The sequence below is a fragment of the Ylistrum balloti genome, unplaced genomic scaffold, assembly GCF_031769215.1.
Source record: "Ylistrum balloti isolate Yb309-2 unplaced genomic scaffold, AGI_CSIRO_Ybal_v1 Utg370072, whole genome shotgun sequence".
NCBI classification, from domain to species: domain Eukaryota; kingdom Metazoa; phylum Mollusca; class Bivalvia; order Pectinida; family Pectinidae; genus Ylistrum; species Ylistrum balloti.
The window spans coordinates 231,038-250,662 of NW_026782113.1; the positions used below are offsets into that span (position 1 = coordinate 231,038).

Here is a 19,625-nt window from a genome sequence, read left to right on the forward strand (position 1 = left end):
TGCTTTCCAAAATTCCTCAGAGATTTGAATCAGCACAGACCATGGACACTCTGAGTAAGCCTACAACACTGTGCCAATATCTTGTCAGAATGTGGACAACCCTACACACAAAATCAATTTTACCTGCAGAGGTAGTCAGTGTAGTGAAGAAATATAAAAAATCCACTCAACTGAAAATTTATAATGTTCCTTTTGTGAAATATTTCAAGATTGTCAACACAAGGTGTTTATGTAACAATCTTTGACGGATCAAATTAATCGTAACAGGGTCCTTTGTCAGAATAATTGTAATCTCGCACTGATCAATAAATAGTAGAGAGTAATGCCGCACCACTAAATGTCCTCTATTTCGCTGTCGGTGTAAGTGTCTGTGTGTGCCAGTACAGATATTTAATGTTTTTCACTCAATAAATTTTGATGTCTACTTTAGAAAAGGAAGTGTTGATAATATTTCCCCATGAAAGTCTCACATAACATTGTGTTAAATAGATTTTTTAGTACATTCCTTTGACAATCAAAATGGAATGTCATCTCACAACTAAGAAGAAAATGACATCTATTATTCTTCTGAAATCCGCTTCCTTTCTAGTGCACAATGAACTGTACCATTAAATTTCATTAAAATTCAGTCAACACTTCGCCATCCTGGTTATTTCTATGACCTCTTGTCCAGACCTAGGTCGAGATTTACTAAATGTCGTCTGCACAAAGTATGACACTGTCATTAGATGGCACAAGATTAATGTCCCTTTCTTGTAAAAATTTCCAACACTGTGCCTGGATATTCCATCTGCTTGTCTACTTAAACATCCTGTTATGACAAGCTGTCCAATGAATGCTATTATGCATGGTATGGTGACGTCTGCTCACACATTTACATACTATTTCTAAATCTCCATTTTTTAAAAACTATTATGTTTTGTGGCTTCTTAACATATAGGACTGCTTCTATAATAAATCTTCCCTTTTCAAGGTATGAAAATCGTCTGTGCCCTACGACACACACACTCAACAGTGTCTGCTTACATAGCGTCCTTTATACAACTGATATAAATTACATTACGTTGATATTATAAATCTTCTCTTTTTAAACGTTTATAATTGTAGCTACTGTTAACACACAAACACTGGTGCGGCCACATTTTGTATCCTCCTTTTTAAGCCATTATTAGCTATCCACCATAACACTGTTGTACTGTGAGGCATGCTCCATAAATTTCTCATTCAAATTCCACACATAAGGCTTCAGCTCCGCATGTCACTTGAAATAATTCAACAGGATATTTTCCAATAAAGAGCAAGTGCGTAACATAGCGAAATATAATGATAGCACACCTTGCTTTCTACCTCACCTGACCTGTTCTGACGACAGCCCTATGACTAGACTGTAGTAGCTACCATAGGGCTGTGATATAAAAGGGTTTATCCTGGTCTGTGTCACCAGTGTAACCCCTAATAAGGGGTCAAAGGAGGCCAGGCAGCACCTAGACAGGAATCGGAAAATATTTGTGGTATGCTATCTGCTTGACGTATGGTGGCAGGTAGTGGTGATTTTTTTTTTATGTTGTGTTTCACCACCAGATTGTCAATGTTGACTTTTTGTATCGGGACACTGATATGGTCCTGATTAATGGAGTAAGTTTCTCAAATATTCAAAATAAATTTCTGATAAAAATCCTTGTAAATATCCATCAAGTCCCTGTACACATGTCAAATACCTTTATCTAATATATCCTGAATTACAAAAAGAATTTTGTGATCTTTTAAAATGAAGAGTTTATAAAACAACTCTAGCCTAATACTAGAAATATCTACAACATACTTCACTATACTATTCACTCTATGCATGTGATAGTCACGTTTTTCTCTGTTGACATTCTGAACAAAGTGGCACTTGTTTCCTACATGAGACAAACCAAAGCCAGACTGGTCCACTTGACAGTAATCTCCATTATACAAGTAAATATGCCACTGGTCCTTGTCCTCACTACCAAAAATATTTACAGAAAGACAGTTTGGATATATTTACTTTATTCACAACATATATTTACAACTGCCATATGACTAAGGAACACTTTCATAAAGGTAAGAACTTATTATTTACACACTGGCATTTCAAAATTCTTGAAATTCAAATCACTTAGAATAGTATTTTGAATATTATATGTACACATTCCAAAAGTGGTCCAATCTGTTATTGAGATCAACCTGTATTTCCCTAAAGCTATTTAATAGATGTATTAACTTTCTCGATCTGTATGATCCAATAGCAAGAAGGCTGAACATAACCAATTCACAAATTCTATAAAACCATAAAACCTGTAGAAAAATGATTCTTTTTTCTCCATAATGTAATACATTAGTCAATTTGTTTACAAATATTTGCCAGGTGGAAAGGAGTTTGTTTTTGAAACACAGAAACATTATATTGTAAATTCCAGGTATAACAGCATTACTAAGGGCCCTTGAACCCTAATAACGGCGAGTCTGTTTGTCTTCATCACATATGCCTATACAAAACATGGTTTTGTTGTTTCCATTTCTTCTTAAAATATTCAATTACCCTAGATCAGCATCAATACTGATAACAATGTACAGACACAAACCCTTATTTATATCTATCGTTGTATTCACAACTTCTGAAAATATTTGATGTAGCTGTTGTGTGACTGGCTACATCTGTTAATTAGTACAATGGACAGCACACCAGGAATTGAACTGAAGCCTGTGTCACTGAAACGTGTAAGTGACCATAACACCTTAAGGTGATGAAACATTACTCAATGTCAAAGGAAAGATGGAAAGACCCATGATCCATTCCTGCTGTTACTTCTGGGGTCAGTTGATATAACACAAAGTCACCAGCTGTCCTTTGTTGTCAGGACTTATTCAGCCCAGTATACAACTGACCATTAAACATACTTTTTCCTTTCAATAAATACCAATGGAACATGATTTGTTTTCAGAGGTATTTCTCTGACCACCATACAGCATTCCCAGAGTCCGTATTGGATTTTTGCTGTTATTAGATAGGATTATACCTGAAACTGCATAACGACCATTTTCATGTGAAATCCTAGCCATTTTAAGATAATTATAACACAAGATGTACGGTAAATCAATATTGAACAGAACTCACAGACATAAACTACAAATTGATCTGAACAAGATCCAATACAATAACTACATGTAGCACACCATTCTGGTTACCAAGACAACCAGTTTTGCCTGATCTCTGAGAACTGGATCTGATCGTAATGTAGGATCAAGAGTATTTCAAGTCTGACAGGCTTCATGAAAACTCAATGTAAAACTCCAGTCTCTGTTATCAGAAAATTGGCATCCAATGCTAGAACTGGGATTGACATGTGATTCAAATATATCATAATCAACTTCAAAATCATAAAATATTCATAAAAATTGAAAATATTTTTAAAAATTTCAAATCTGACTGAAAGTATAGTTTTACTGATTAGTAAACCTAATGGGCCTTTGCCCAGCAGTATCGGTGGAGAGATTTTACCTTAACAGTGAAATAGTCTTCATAAAACCTACCAGATAATATCTGTACAAAGACTGTCATTGATGTTGGCTTATATAGAAAAAATATGAATATGATATCAGGTTTCCTAGCAACTTTTGTTCTGTCCTTTATACTGTTTAATTGTCCTATTTAAGCCAGAGCTGGCTTACAGGTAATGAAATAGAGGATTTCACATTACCATCCAATTAAGTGTACAAAGGATTAATCCAAAGAACTCAGAAAGAACAAAGACATCAGGCTTAGGTGTTGACTGAATATGTGAATCAGTGGTATTAATTTGGAATCAATATTTCTCATCTGAGCATATTTAATTACATCACTGTGAGCGACATCAGTATTTTTGTCACATATTGACACTAGGTTCTGTAGAATTATATCAATGATCAGCTTATACAAAACCCTTTTTAATTCTATTACTCATACTAGTACAACTATGTCAAATCCTGCTAGCTGATGTTGATAATGAGGCTGTTGTCTGTTTCCATTCATCCCTGTTTTATAGGTGATACACTAAAACCACTTTTAGATTCTCACTAAAATTCTTCTTCTGCAAACAATTCTTATTTCATTCAGTTTATTTAAGAATTCTCATCTGAATAAAAACATAATTTTAATTGTTTTCCATAATTGAGTGGTCTGATGGCACAGTGGTAATGCACTCGCCTTTCACCTAGACATGCAGGGTTCAATCCCTGGCATGGATGTGAAAAAGTATACATGGATTTTCCCTGGATAGTTCAGTTTCCTCCCACATAAGACCCCTAGCATGCTTTCATTCGGGGCAACAACAGTTATCAAAATCAGTTAGAAAAACTTTTTCACAATTGTTGTTACAATTGTGAGAATAACTGCTTTATACCAGATGTTTCCCCCCAGTATATTTGTGTGTACAAATTTAACATCAAGAAGTATTTGAAAACAAATATTGTTATCAAAATTTGTCAGTTTTCCTCTATTTCTTCCAATTACAAAACATTAAAATAGCTCTCAAAACCTCCAACTGATGTGTGAACTCTGAAATAATACATTCACCTTTTCTTATTTTCAAGAGGCATTCAGATTGTTAGACAAGGTAGTGACTCTATCCAATTTTTGGAAGACATGGCTTAACACATGAGTCATGATTAGTTCCTGGATATATATAACACATCACTGTGATCATTGACACCACAAGACTAGGTAACACTGAACTTCAATTGGACACTTTTTAAGAAAGTATCTGACTCACAATTACACTTGTTATCAAGTACTTAATTTGAAAGAAAACTGCTATATCATACAACACTTACGTCTTTATCTGTTAGAATGTTGGGAAGGTATATTTATAAAGATTCTTGAAATCCTGAATTCTTTTCATAGCAAAAGATACAGGTAAAAAAATAATTCAATTTATAATATATACCAGCGTATCCCTGGTGAGGAAATAGGACACCCTGGTATGAGGCTCAGTTTTTTTATGAATGTTTGGTGTAGGTGTAACTTATTGGAATGTGTCATTTTTCACTGCCTTTATCTACTGACAATACAATACATATTGAGTAACCATCCATACAATTTATTACCTATTTAATTTGATTTCTAATATTTCAAAAAAATGTATCAAATGTTAAAGATATTATCATCTAAATAGGGTATAACACCATCACAAAGACCTCATACTATATTTGTAATCGACAAATACAAATATCTAAAAAAAGTCTCCCTGTTTAATGTTATCATTTGAACTGGACATTCCATTTCATATTTATCAGTATTATGGACATATATTATACAGTTTTAATTGAGACAACTCTGAGTTGTGTCTACCTAATATGAAGATTAAACAAGAACAGCTTCCCACATTTTATCCGCTCATCAAAAAAGAAATAAAAAAAAAAAACTCAAAAAACACTATTTTGTTAAAGCATATTTGTTGAAATTCCTCTTAAACTGCAGTTTTATTAGACAGTTTGTAATTCTATTAGACTGGAAAATAAAATTGGAGCAAAGCAGCGAGTTAGATACAATAGAATCAAATAGAGAATTAAAGTTGTATCATACAACTGTTTCATCCTTCTAGGAATCGCCAGTGATGCTACATCATACAGCTGTTTCATCCTTCTAGGACTTGTTGGTGATGCTACATCATACAGCAGTTTTGTCCTTCTAGGACTCGTCAGTGATGCTATAGCATACAGCTGTTTCATCCTTCTAGGAATCGTCAGTGATGCTACATCATACAGCTGTTTCATCCTTCTAGGACTCGTCAATGATTCTACATCATACAGCTGTTTTGTCCTTCTAGGACTCGTCAGTGATGCTACATCATACAGCTGTTTCATCCTTCTAGGACTCGTCAGTGATGCTACAGCATACAGCAATTTTGTCCTCCTAGGACTCATCAGTGATGCTACAGTATACAGCAGTTTTGTCCTTCTAGGACTCGTCAGTGATGCTACAGTATACAGCTGTTTCATCCTTCTAGGACTTGTCAGTGATGCTACATCATACAGCAGTTTTGTCCTTCTAGGACTCATCAGTGATGTTACAGCATACAGCTGTTTCATCCTTCTAGGACTTGTTGGTGATGCTACATCATACAGCAGTTTTGTCCTTCTAGGACTCGTCAGTGATGTTACAGCATACAGCTGTTTCATCCATCTAGGACCTAGATTTTGACTTACATACTTCCTAGTTACAAACATGAATAAGGTTATGAAAAATATAACTATATGCCCATCCTTTTTCTATCATAACAAGGTTTGGAATACACCTGCATTTTATGAATTGAATTCAACAAATCTACAATTTAGAACTGAAATCCTGACACCTGTCAATCCCCTAAGAATTGTTATCAAATTTAAACATGAATCATACATCCTATCATGTTTGAAAAGCCAAGTAAAATACAGAATATAGATGTTATAAACCACAAAATGAAATTTATTAGCAGTTCATTGTAGTTTTCAATTGGACAATAAAACCTTTTCAAACAAGCTGACATTTTACATTTAGACATATTAAAAATCTTATGTATCAATAAAATATATAAAAAAAATACCGAAAACAAAACTAATCTTTTCTGTTGTGAGGGTTAGACAATCTTTTTTCACACCAATCAACTGCTGGGAACTCTTTTATGTGCAAGGATAGAATGTGATTGGAGTATCTTCCCCACTAATATTGTAATATTGTTCTTCAAACAATCAGGAAATCCCGAAATAATGCTACAGGCCAAATGTACACAAAAGTACACTGTTACACAATAACCACAGGAGAAAAAAAATCTGCATTGATTTTCTTTTTATGTAGTATTTATACGTTTCAGCTGTGGGAGATAACAAATATTGATTTTGTCGGTCTCTGTATATATAGGCATGAGTCATACCCAAGCTCTAGTACATACCCCAAACACACAGCTAATCTGCCAGTACGTAATTCAACTTCATGGAAACAAGAAATCAATATACGATACCAACACAAAGAAACAATGGTTACCTATAACAAATGTTAAACAACAGAAAAACAAAAGTAAGCCTCTATATTAAATGATAGAGAACAATCAACTCAAACAACAGAACTAGTAACCGACTAATGAAGGAAAAGTCTACGTCAGCCAACAACGAAGGTATAACCAGGAAACATATTCATCATCATTAGGAAAATAACTGAATGCAGGGAAAAAGTTGTGAATTTCCATCTGGCAAAAACAAAGCCAAAATAAAATTTTCAAATTCTGAACGACAGGAAAACAGAGATATAACAAAGGTAGAAGATCAGAGAAATCATTGGGAACATTCTAACAAAGGCAAACCAATAATGACTGGCAAACAATGATGAGAAAATGACAGAGTGAAGCTAACACTTCAGAACAATGATACCAAAGTGACACCACATGGAAACATAACAGGTAGAATAGTCTCGTGTAAATAAAAGGGACTACTGGTTCTGGCTACCACTTACCGACCACTAGGAAATAAAGGCCAAAGAAAATCATATTGGCGACATCTGTGCTATTTCACAAGACTGACATAGTTATCTCCCCTCTGAAACCACCATTTCATTTCATGTCAAAGAATTTTCACATTTTTAATAACATATTTCTGAGAGTTGCAACACTCCATGATATATACATAGTATACCATTTAAATTTTGTGAAAATTCCTTTTTTGGAGAAAAACAGACTATTAAGACATATTTTTAAACATTCATTGAATAGATTCAATTTATTTGTTTCTTCTTAAATTTTAATCTGTTACATTTATCTTTCATTCAAGTGTAGTAAAACACTCAGCACCTCACTGCCATAATAATCTTACTTTCAAGCAATAATGATCTCCCCTTTATTTAAGAACTGTACAATCTGTGCTTCTAACATAATGTATCCATATATATAAATTTATACAAGTAGGTAAAATTAATTCTTCCTAAAACACATATATGCCATAAGAACAATTTACTTATCTCCCTTAAATAACACTGGTTATATTCCTTCAACCAAACATTAGCTGATACATCATGGAAAAATTCACCAAAAATTATTTTCTACAAAACAAAACAATTAATTTTTTTTTTAAAGTAATACAGAAAATATCATCAGAACTGAAGCAAATTGATTTTATTTGTTATTTAAAACCTGGACACAAAATTCTGCTGTATGTATGTCTACCAGACATCAAGACTGTTTTTCCATGAAATTCTGTGAAATCAATATTTGTTAATTAAACATTCAGTAACAGGTGAATTCACATGAAATTCACAATTACAATTTTTCTGGATTTATCTTATTTCATTTTGCCAGCGTTTTCCTTTTCCTTACATAGGACCAATTCAAAGGGAAAGGACGATAAGCTTATTTCCCTTTGTCCCAGTGGGAGATAGAGGACGATGTGCTTGTTTCCCTGTGTCCCAGTGGGAGATAAAGGACGATAAGCTTGTTTCCCTGTGTCCCAGTGGGAGATAAAGGACGACAAGCTTGTTTCCCTGTGTCCTAGTGGGAGATAAAGGACGATAAGCTTGTTTCCCTGTGTCCCAGTGGGAGATAGAGGACGATGTGCTTGTTTCCCTGTGTCCCAGTGGGAGATAAAGGACGATAAGCTTGTTTCCCTGTGTCCCAGTGGGAGATAAAGGACGATAAGCTTGTTTCCCTGTGTCCCAGTGGGAGATAAAGGACGATAAGCTTGTTTCCCTGTGTCCTAGTGGGAGATAAAGGACGATAAGCTTGTTTCCCTGTGTCCTAGTGGGAGATAAAGGACGATAAGCTTGTTTCCCTGTGTCCTAGTGGGAGATAAAGGACGATAAGCTTGTTTCCCTGTGTCCTAGTGGGAGATAAAGGGCGATAAGCTTGTTTCCCTGTGTCCTAGTGGGAGATAAAGGACGATAAGCTTGTTTCCCTGTGTCCTAGTGGGAGATAAAGGGCGATAAGCTTGTTTCCCTGTGTCCTAGTGGGAGGTAAAGGACGATAAGCTTGTTTCCCTGTGTCCTAGTGGGAGGTAAAGGACGATAAGCTTGTTTCCATGTCCTAGTGGGAGATAAAGGACGATAAGCTTGTTTCCCTGTGTCCTAGTGGGAGATAAAGGACGATAAGCCTGTTTCCCTGTGTCCTAGTGGGAGATAAAGGACGATAAGCTTGTTTCCCTGTGTCCCAGTGGAAGATAGAATCGGCAGGAATCTGTACAAGTTTGTCTCTGATTTATTATACCAATGCTCATCTCTCGTATCCATTACATAGCGAAGGCTGACAAGTCCTCACAGAGGTCATGTCCATCTAATGGATGTAAACCATTTCTGAGAATTCTAGCCTAATACGGGTGAAGCCATTGATTCTGAGGGAGAAAAATCTATGATGTAGCATCTAACCAGAAGTTGGCACTCTTGTTGTTGCTATAACTTCCTTCAGCAATTCAACATGGAAAAGTGTATTTGAACTGTTTGTACTGCTATGCCTCATTTATGGTGTACAGGAGTGAATCTACCACTGGAAATTCAGTCACGCAATAGCTTCATTATTAAAAGTATTAATTTCTTGAAATCATACAGGATATTGGCTGATAATTACATCTTTCTAGAATCACTTCTAACATTTGTCTAAAAAAAAATATATGTATAAAATAAAGAGTAATTCAAGCCTGGTTTGAATTCATATCTGTAATTGATTATCTTAAGACATGGGGAATTAAAAAAAAATCCACATTTTCCATTTATATTTTTTCATTAAGAACATCCTCAAAGTAATCTAGTTTGGATATAAATTATGTGTACAATTTGTTTTAATCAACTATCACACTTTTGGAATTTCACGACTATACATTTACCTAGAGCTATTATTTTTTGTTATTCATGACATTGCCAGTGTTCTGTAAAGATTGCACGCTGCGTGACACAAAAAAGCAGCCAGACGAGCCATATTGATTATATATAGAAAGGAAAGTTAGGGACATAAATATTGTCACTATTTCTAATGAAGTTTCACAGAGTCAGGCTGATAGGGAATACATCAACATACCCACAGGTCTGCTTCCATTTTTGTATAGGTTAACAAGGGGAGATAACTCTCGACTGTTTTATTCTCAATATTTTACCAGACTTTCCAACAAGCAATATAAACAGTTTGACAGAGGCAGAAGGGGAAGCTTCAAGCCATTATGTCCATTTCACAATGATGATATAATACAAAATTATACAAAAAAATTATAGATATTTTCATTTAACATCTTTAAACTGTCTGATAGGAATTAACTGTTTAATTATATATTTTTGTCTTTCCACCATAAAAGTACCATGTTTACAGATAGCTTTAACATGATAGTATAATTTTATTTTTTGATACAAGCAATATATGAATTATATGATATATATATATTTGTAGTCTTCATGGTAAAGGGTACAAAGTCTGTCCTGATCCTTATATCTGGTAATTGACATTTTAACATGTGATAAGACATATTAGACCCTAACATATTGATCGATCAAAACTCAGGGGCTGACTGAAGTCATTACACACTCTGTCACTGTACACCACCGTTTTACCCTTAGATTTGCTGACAGCAGTACTTCTAGATCATTAGCCGACAGAAGTATCCAGAAGAGTCTTCCTGAACACAGCCAGTAAACATGTCATCAGCGGATGACTCGATTGATAAAAAGGAAAGTGTAATTATCAGCAACAAAAACCTCTTGGCCTCAACTGATTTTATGTTCCATGCCAGAATGAAGCAAAGCATAAAGAGGCCAGTTCTGCAGTCAACAACAAACCATATCATCAGAGACTTGTAGACTGTCAGGCAGAAGACTAGAGAGAGCAGAGAAGTCTGAAAATGTATCTCCAGAAAACAAACAGAAAGATTTCCTGTGATCAATATGATAATGAAAGATGAACATGACAGAGCATTCTAGTCAGATAATATAAAGTCTACACATATATTTAGAATTTGCAGTGTCCAGTACATATATAGCAAAATAATGAATTTGAAAAAAACTTCTGCTTAGTAAATCTTCAAATACTTTACAATTAGTATTTGCAACCTCTGAGAGGGCTTGTAATTACATGTTTTGCTACCTCTGAGATGGCTTGTAATTACATGTTTTGCTACCTGTTTAGATGGTACCTCAGAGAGGGCTTGTAATTACATGTTTTGCCACCTCAGTAGGCTTACTAGATGGTACCTCAGAGAGGGCTTGTAATTACATGTTTTGCTACCTCAGTAGGCTTACTAGATGGTACCTCGGAGAGGGCTTGTAATTACATGTTTTGCTACCTCAGTAGGCTTACTAGATGGTTTCCCTAAGAGAGGGCTTATAATTACATGTTTTGCTACCTCAGTAGGCTTACTAGGTGGTACCACGGAGAGGGCTTGTAATTACATGTTTTGCTACCTCAGAGAGGGCTTATAATTACATGTTTTGCTACCTCAGTAGACTTACTAGGTGGTACCACGGAGAGGGCTTATAATTACATGTTTTGCTACCTCAGTAGGCTTACTAGATGGTACCTCGGAGAGGACTTATAATTACATGTTTTGCTACCTCAGTAGGCTTACTAGATGGCACATATTTTTATGAAGGAATATTCTTTATCACACCAATATCATGAAGAATGTTTGTATAACATAGAATATAAGGGTCAGGAAAGACATTGTGTAAGAAAATTTATATACAATGAATATCTTACTGCAACATTTCAGAATCTACCAAGAATGAGGGTTGTTTATTAAGAACAAATAATTGTAAATAATACCTGTACATGAAGGATATTTGTCTTCTATGATTTCTGTACATATACAACACCTGTATGTATAGATATATAGGAAACCTGTATACCTGTATATGAAGTACACCTGTATATTAAGTACACCTGTATATTATGTACATCTGTATATAAAGGACACCTGTACATAAAGGACACCTGTACATAAAGGACACCTGTGTATAAAGGACACCTGTATATAAAGGACACTTGTGTATAAATGACACCTGTATATTAAGTACACCTGTATATAAAGGACACCTGTATATAAAGGACACTTGTTTATAAAGGACACCTGTATGTAAAGTACACCTGTATTTAAGAACATTTGTGTATAAAGGACATAAGCATATACAGTCAACTGTAAATAAAGGGCATCCCTGTGTAAAGGACACCTGTATATAAAGGACATTTGTATATAAAGGACACTTGTATATAAAGGACACTTGTATATAAAGGACACTTGTATATAAAGGACACCTGTATATAAAGGACACTTGTATATAAAGGACACCTGTATATAAAGGACACTTGTGTATAAAAGATATATATATATATATATATAAAGTACACTTGTTTAGTGTAAACATACCTATTTTAACAGTGATCTTGTTTATCAATGCTTTCCATAGTGTATTGACCTTAAGTGTGACACAGAAAGTATGTACTTAATTTCTGTATGTTATTTACACAGTTATTTTTACGGATGACCAAATTCATCTTTGTTCGAAATTGCCAAAAATGATTATGTACTATTACTTGGGACTGCCAAATTAAGTATGTTTACAGTATGAAGAAATCCTGTTTATAGATAGACTTTTAAACCAGAAAGTGATGACTGGTGTCCTAGGAGGAACCAAAGCTTGTACTTACCAAGTAGTCATTGTACGCAGGAAGTTGGTTGTCGGAATCTGTATGATTAGGAATATCTTTGATTTGGTTATCTGCCACTGACGGGAAGTTGACATTTTTTGTAGGGATGGGTTGTGGATATGTATCTTTATTTGCATTGTGAGTGAGGAAACCACCATCGCTGTAAAACAAACAAAAATAAATCAATATCTTATTCATCATCAATAGTTATTGTATCATTCTTAAAATCCAAAACTGAAAGAAAAGTTGTTGAAATTTGTCAACAAAAACAGTAAACAGGAGATATATTCAAAGTCTGATATTGTAAATTTACATGAACACAAAAACCAAAGGTAGGGTAAGGATAACAGCATAAAGTATTAGCCAGACTACAATGAACTGTGAGTTAACCCCTGCTGGATCTCCATTACAGGGAAGTCAATATTCAAATATACAGCTTGCTCATGTTATGGCTGAGACAACCATCAATCTGCATCATGTTTATTCTTAAATCGATTCAGCTGAGCAACAGCCATACTGTTAATTAATACAATGATCACTCAGTATAAATATTCAATGGAAAGGCCAATATGATTGGTCTAGTCATGAATGTTTTGTTATATTTGTAATACAATTTGCATCTAAAACTCCAGCATAACCTGAAAACAGTCAAATTATGAATTATTTCCCAGAAATTTTGCATCTTGCAAATCAAAAAAAAAAAAAAAAAAAATTCTGCTTTCAATCAGAACAAGAACACAAAGAGTATGACTACCAAAATAAAAGTAGGTCGTAGTAACCTATATTCTACACAGAGATGTTCATGTCAGTTTTTTAAGTGACTGTACCCAACCTAAAGCATTATAGAATGGGATATTGTCCAAGAATGAGTGACATATGGACAAACAGGACACAAACTTGTTGCTTTCCCAATATCTATTTTGTGGCTTTAGTAAACAAAATAATCAAGTGTTTTGAGAATTATCTTCAATGCATGAAAAATTTTGGCAACAACTGTATATTGGATAATACAGATTTTTTTCTCTTCAAGCAAAACTGTTTGACAGCCATCAAAATAAACATCAAGATAGTGACATTACCCATCTGTCTCTGACTGTTGACATCGCATACATCGCAATATCTGTATAATGTTGACACGTGGGACAGCGTCCAGATACTGACCAATCAGGTGAAAGTAACGTTTATCCATGTTAAAGCAAAACGCGAAAGTTACAGGACTGGACACATACAGAAAGAGTTCACACTTTGAAAGAGTTGTTTTAAAACATTTAAAGTTCCCACGTAAAACAAGTTCAATTTTCCTGATCAGGTTACATTAATGAATTGTGTTATTTCACCAAGACAAATTAATATCTTGATATTTACAACAGAGAAGTTCACATGATGTAGACCGCTACACAAGATTCTGTATCCATGATGAAACCAAACAAACCATGAGATGTATCATCTAACATGTCAACAGGAGCATACATCCTGTTACCAAGATCACTGAAGCTTAAAAAGAACTGAAGATAAACTATGTGGTAATCAATCCGAACAAAAATCAGCCCCAGTAACAGTAAATAGCAGTATGACACAAGCCATGTTTTACCACAGTTCTTAGCATGAGAAGAACTACTATAAACTGTTTCTAAGTGAACACAATCCTATTACACAGAACACACACACGCGGCAGAAAAAAATAATCTCGAAGATTTGATATCGTTACCAAGATATCACAATCCTATGAAAATCTAGAAAAGTTTGCCGTAAATCCACAACACAATCTCTATCAATCAATATCACCTCCAGTGCGTTTAGATATCAACAACATCAGCGTTAATTTCAAAATTGTCTTCCTTCCAATTTACCAGTATTGAAGGCTTCTTTTTTCTGAATTTCAAATCTATTGACATTTCCACAGAATGGTACGAGCAGTCTTCCTGGTTCAATGGTGTCCCTGTAGAATCCAAATGGCTTTCAAACTACCAGATAACCAAAAAGCTTACAGCACTATCCTCACTTTCCACAAAGTTGGTGATATTTTATCAAAATTTCAGACAACACAAACATGAAATAAATCGCACATATGTTTGGCTATAAATGGAAGAACGAGGAGCACCGACAGATTTGTAGTACTAATAGCTAGGATGAGAGGTAGCTGCCACATATGACATCATTCTCTCGCTGCTGGCTCGGCAAACCTTTCAACCGTCCTTTGCCGTATATGATGGAAAGACTCCAGTACATCTTGTCGTCCCCAACACAGCCTACATGGATGTCAAGCCCTCATAACTTGTCTATCCTTTATATAATTACATCTGTTTTCCGACACTCCTGCAGGGCCAAGTTTTTCTTGATTTACGTGTTTGTTTCAACAACATAGAAACGAATGTTTACACATCAGTCAATAAAATGTGACCTTGTAAAGGCCAGGAGTTCATCAAACATGTATTCAGTATTTTGAATAATCCGAAGATGATCCTACCCTGAGAAAAACTATGGTAATACAGTGAAATGCATTAGGTTAAATTGGAAGTAGGTTGATCAATACCAGTGTAGTAGTGGGAGTCAGTATCGTGGATACAGATCACGCCAACTCGGCTCTGTGCTGTAGTACCAGAGTCACGCTACTGATCGCCACCAACAAAATATAGTCTCCAAAGTGCTTGTAATTTTGATAAACCGTGATTAATTATCCCAATGGAGTTATTCCGTAGATCAGTCCATACAAAAAGCTACTGGAAAACGTGTAATGTTCAATGGAATGCCATCATTATTGTAATTATTGACTCAACCAATCAGCTTCATTGTTCTAATCATTGTTTGACAAAGCTGCTAATGGTCATTAAATCTATAAAGTACTGTACAATGTTACTATATCTCTTCAGATGTAGCCATCGTTCTCTGTACTGAAACAAACTTGTCAACATACTATTCCACAAATGACTAGATAACACTTCTTTGGAATGAATCATCCTCCATAATGGAAAGTTAATAAATTTGAAATTGAATATCGCACCTAGAATCTACCAACAGACCCAAAAATATTACTGTTTCAGTAATACACATAAAGGATGTAATAAGATGAATCCAAACAATCAATTTATCATCAGCAGCAAACTTAACGCATGTTTCCATATATGGAAACTGTATTGCTATTGGTTTATGTGACTAAATTGACTTAATTTCTTTCTAGACAGGTGGCCCTTTAACAAAGGTTACATTACTAGGAACTGTTTTACACAAGAATCAAACAAGTACCTTTTGGAAATCTTACTATGTCAACTAATTAGTGAGAATGATCAAATCTAATTAACCACCGAATACATATTGTGTAGTAAACTGGCGATTCCTATTTAACATCATATATATTTCAGGCGTATGACAGAATATCTAGATTTTTTACGTATGCTTTGCAAATATTAATGCGTTCTATGACATTAGTTTGCTATTATGTCTGACACCTGAAGATGACAATATTCTGAACAGAATGCTTTACTTTGTATTTTACTATTTTATGCTGTTATCTAGTAAGAATCATTTACAAAACTTTTCTGCTATCACATCAAATCAACAAACCCCTTTGGAGGCCAATACACTACCCTAGTGATTCCAAGTGAGGGGAAGGAGGGGTGGGCTTATTAAGGGCAGAAAAAAAAACAATACAGGTAGGCTTAATACCAGACATAGGCTAATTGGAGGATATATTCTACCTTCTAGCAATTGGTTAAAATAATTAACATCGTTCAGTCATGTGAGGCGATCATAACTAACATAACCTTACAGGGGGAGGAGAGGAGACAAATTCTGAAGCTGACTATAAGGTATCTTTAAGGAAACAAACAATAACACAAACCTAGTAGTCCTGCATTGACTAATAAGTATCAGAGCAATGTTTCCATTTAAACGAGGTGTTAAACTAGGTTCATATAAATATTTATAAGTGATTATCAATATTAACGATCTTAATACATACGTTTCATAATTCCATAAAATTTCAATTACAATACAAATTTAAATGAACTAAAAAGTAAGAAAAGAAGAAGAAAAAAAAAGAAGGAAAACATGGCTGATTATTACTGGAATATTTTATATCATCTTCCAATATCATATATAAGGGGAAACAACTCTCATTGCAAATTACAATCCTAAACCAGTAACTTGTCTTATAAAAACTAATGTAAAAGGAATATCTAATTTTCACTTGTCAAGTCACATTTAAGGGGGGACAACTCTGACCAGACATCTCTATCACAATGGATCTGGAATTAATTACTTCATGAATCCCATTAATCAACACTACACTTAAAAGACTGTGGCAATTTTTTCTTTACAACTGAAGTCAAGCAGTTCAAGTAAATATCCAACACCTTAAACAAAACAATAATATTTCATTATATTTTAACTCTTTAATAGTGACCTAGGTATAATAAAGATAACTTGAAATATACAAACCTTAAATGATTTGATTTGCTTCAATTCGGACATTACTGATCTTGGGTCAATTAAGTCTTTCTTGAAAACTTTCACAGACTGATTATGTTTGTGACTTTGTGAAACAGAAATCACAAGAAAATGGTCATGCAGAGTAATCTTTAAAAAAAATAATATTTTGGGCAACTGGAGGGCTCAACAGTTGGAGAAACTATAGGATTTTATTAAAACAATACTTGAACAATCTATTCTTGTCAATGTTTTCTGAAACGCTTACACCAAGTGTTTCTCTTTAAAAGTGACCTCAGATGTCATATTTGTACTTCCAAAAATATCTTGCGATTTTCAAACATCTCATAATGATGATGGTTTAATTCAAGACGTAATTTAAAGCAAAGAGGAGGTTCTATCCTAGTACTTGGTCATATTTACATAAACTTCTTAGAATGAACCATCCACTCCAAGTACAAGATGGATGTGTACAGTCTACAAGTAAAAATCACATATGGCCGTTCCTATTCCTAAGACAACAGTGAGGTAAATATGTGTCCATATTTATTTGTGATCAATACTATGTATTCTTTATAGACACAATTCACAAGTTTACTATCAAATATTTACCAAATTATCTAACTAAAGTAGGCACCTCAACATAATGAACACAAAACATTATACCCAAGTGTACCCAATTCTAGTTATTCTAATATTGTCACAGAGAAAATCCAATAATCTAGTATCTTTCTTTGTGCATGTGCTCCAAACATGACGATAGTGATTTCATATGTTCTAAATATTAGTCTAGAACAATTCTCTGAGCTGACTTTTAGCCTGGACAGGTAAAACTAAACCATGGATTTATTCCATCAATAACGGAGATACAGCTATATGAGGGGTGCCAACCTTTTGTTTAACCTGCTGGGTAAACATGTGTTGTCTGTTAATAGGTAGAACAGTCAAACACTCCGCACCAGGTACACGCCAATAGGACCGTATAGGTAAACACCATTACAACACTTTCAACTTTTCATCATACAGGCCTCAATACAACACAAATCTGCATTAATGCCAGCACAGAAAAGAAAGCTTCATATTTCATTCTTATTTAAATATTATATTGTGATCACTAAGAATTTACCTACGTTTGGTGGTAGACTGTTTTCAAACGATTGGCGTTTTTAATTGTCATTTCATTACTCTTCTTTTTTTTTTTCAAAATCTTTATCAATTTTATGATATTTGGATTATATCCATGGGAAGGTCATACAATAGAAAAGATTTTAAATGTGTGTATTATTATGTTTATCAGTAAATTTCATTATCATCACTTTTAACACCAATAAAGTTGTCAAATGAATAAACCACTTCGGTCCCAATGATCCCCTGAATCGGTAAATATCCAAGTCAGTTTAAAACCTGTGAAATACACTTGTCCATGCTAGTGATGGTCCATTAACATGTATACCTATGTCTATATCTTGTGATGATCTATTAAGTGTGCTACAGTGCCGTGCTGACAATTTGGTCCCACTATATCAGCAACACAAACCACTGTGTCCATACACAATCAGATGGCCATATAGACTTGAAATTTCTCATTGACAACCTTCTAAATTGATTGTTATGAAACAAATTTCTGATGAGTGTGGCATATTTTATAAACTAACCCATTACCAGATCAACTTGTAAAGAGAATACAACATTTTATCAAAGGACTTTTATTATGAATATAGATGTCTCACTCACATTTCCTCTTCTCACAAAAGCTCTGATTAAACGACAGAGTGGACTGACTACTTCACATACATTGGATACACCACATCAATTTGACACCCCCAGTAGAACTCTCGGAAAAAGCATACTATTGTATGCCTCAGACAATTCTCTACTGGGTTTCCAACGATCAAATGACGCTTGGATTATCATGAATAAACCAATTTAGAACTGCAGATCAAACAGTTCATTCCAAACTTATAATCTCTCTCTCTCTCAGATACTGTGAGATTTTTCAGTTCAGGCATCTGAATGATGATTAAAGTTGTTAGGAAATACTCTAACCTCAATTTTATGTTTATTTCTAATCAGTATTAATAGTCAGATAAGGAAGCAATTAGCAGTTGACTTTGACAACATTCAGTCACAGGCTGGACTTAGTACAGCATTCAGTCACAGGCTGGACTTAGTACAGCATTCAGTCACAGTCTGGACTTTGTACAACATTCAGTCACAGTCTGGACTTAGTACAGCATTAAGTCACAGTCTGGACTTTGTACAACATTCAGTCACAGTCTGGACTTAGTACAACATTCAGTCACAGTCTGGACTTAGTACAGCATTCAGTCACTGTCTGGACTTTGACAACATTCAGTCACAGTCTGGACTTAGTACAGCATTCAGTCACAGTCTGGACTTAGTACAACATTCAGTCACAGTCTGGACTTAGTACAGCATTCAGTCACAGTCTGGACTTAGTACAGCATTCAGTCACAGTCTGGACTTAGTACAGCATTCAGTCACAGTCTGGACTTAGTACAGCATTCAGTCACAGTCTGGACTTAGTACAACATTCAG

At 34.6% G+C, this 19,625-nt stretch overlaps 1 protein-coding gene across 4 annotated transcripts in view; it reads right to left on the reverse strand.

Annotated features, from left to right (window-relative positions):
- LOC132549644 (tyrosine-protein phosphatase non-receptor type 4-like) overlaps positions 1–19,625 on the reverse strand; it is a 142,298-nt gene that overhangs the window by 24,712 nt on the left and 97,961 nt on the right. For all 4 annotated transcript variants that reach the window (XM_060213596.1, XM_060213595.1, XM_060213593.1 and 1 more), the window contains one exon: positions 12,642–12,801. In XM_060213596.1, the coding sequence (XP_060069579.1) occupies positions 12,642–12,801 (160 nt within the window). The remainder of the gene's footprint in view (positions 1–12,641; positions 12,802–19,625) is intronic.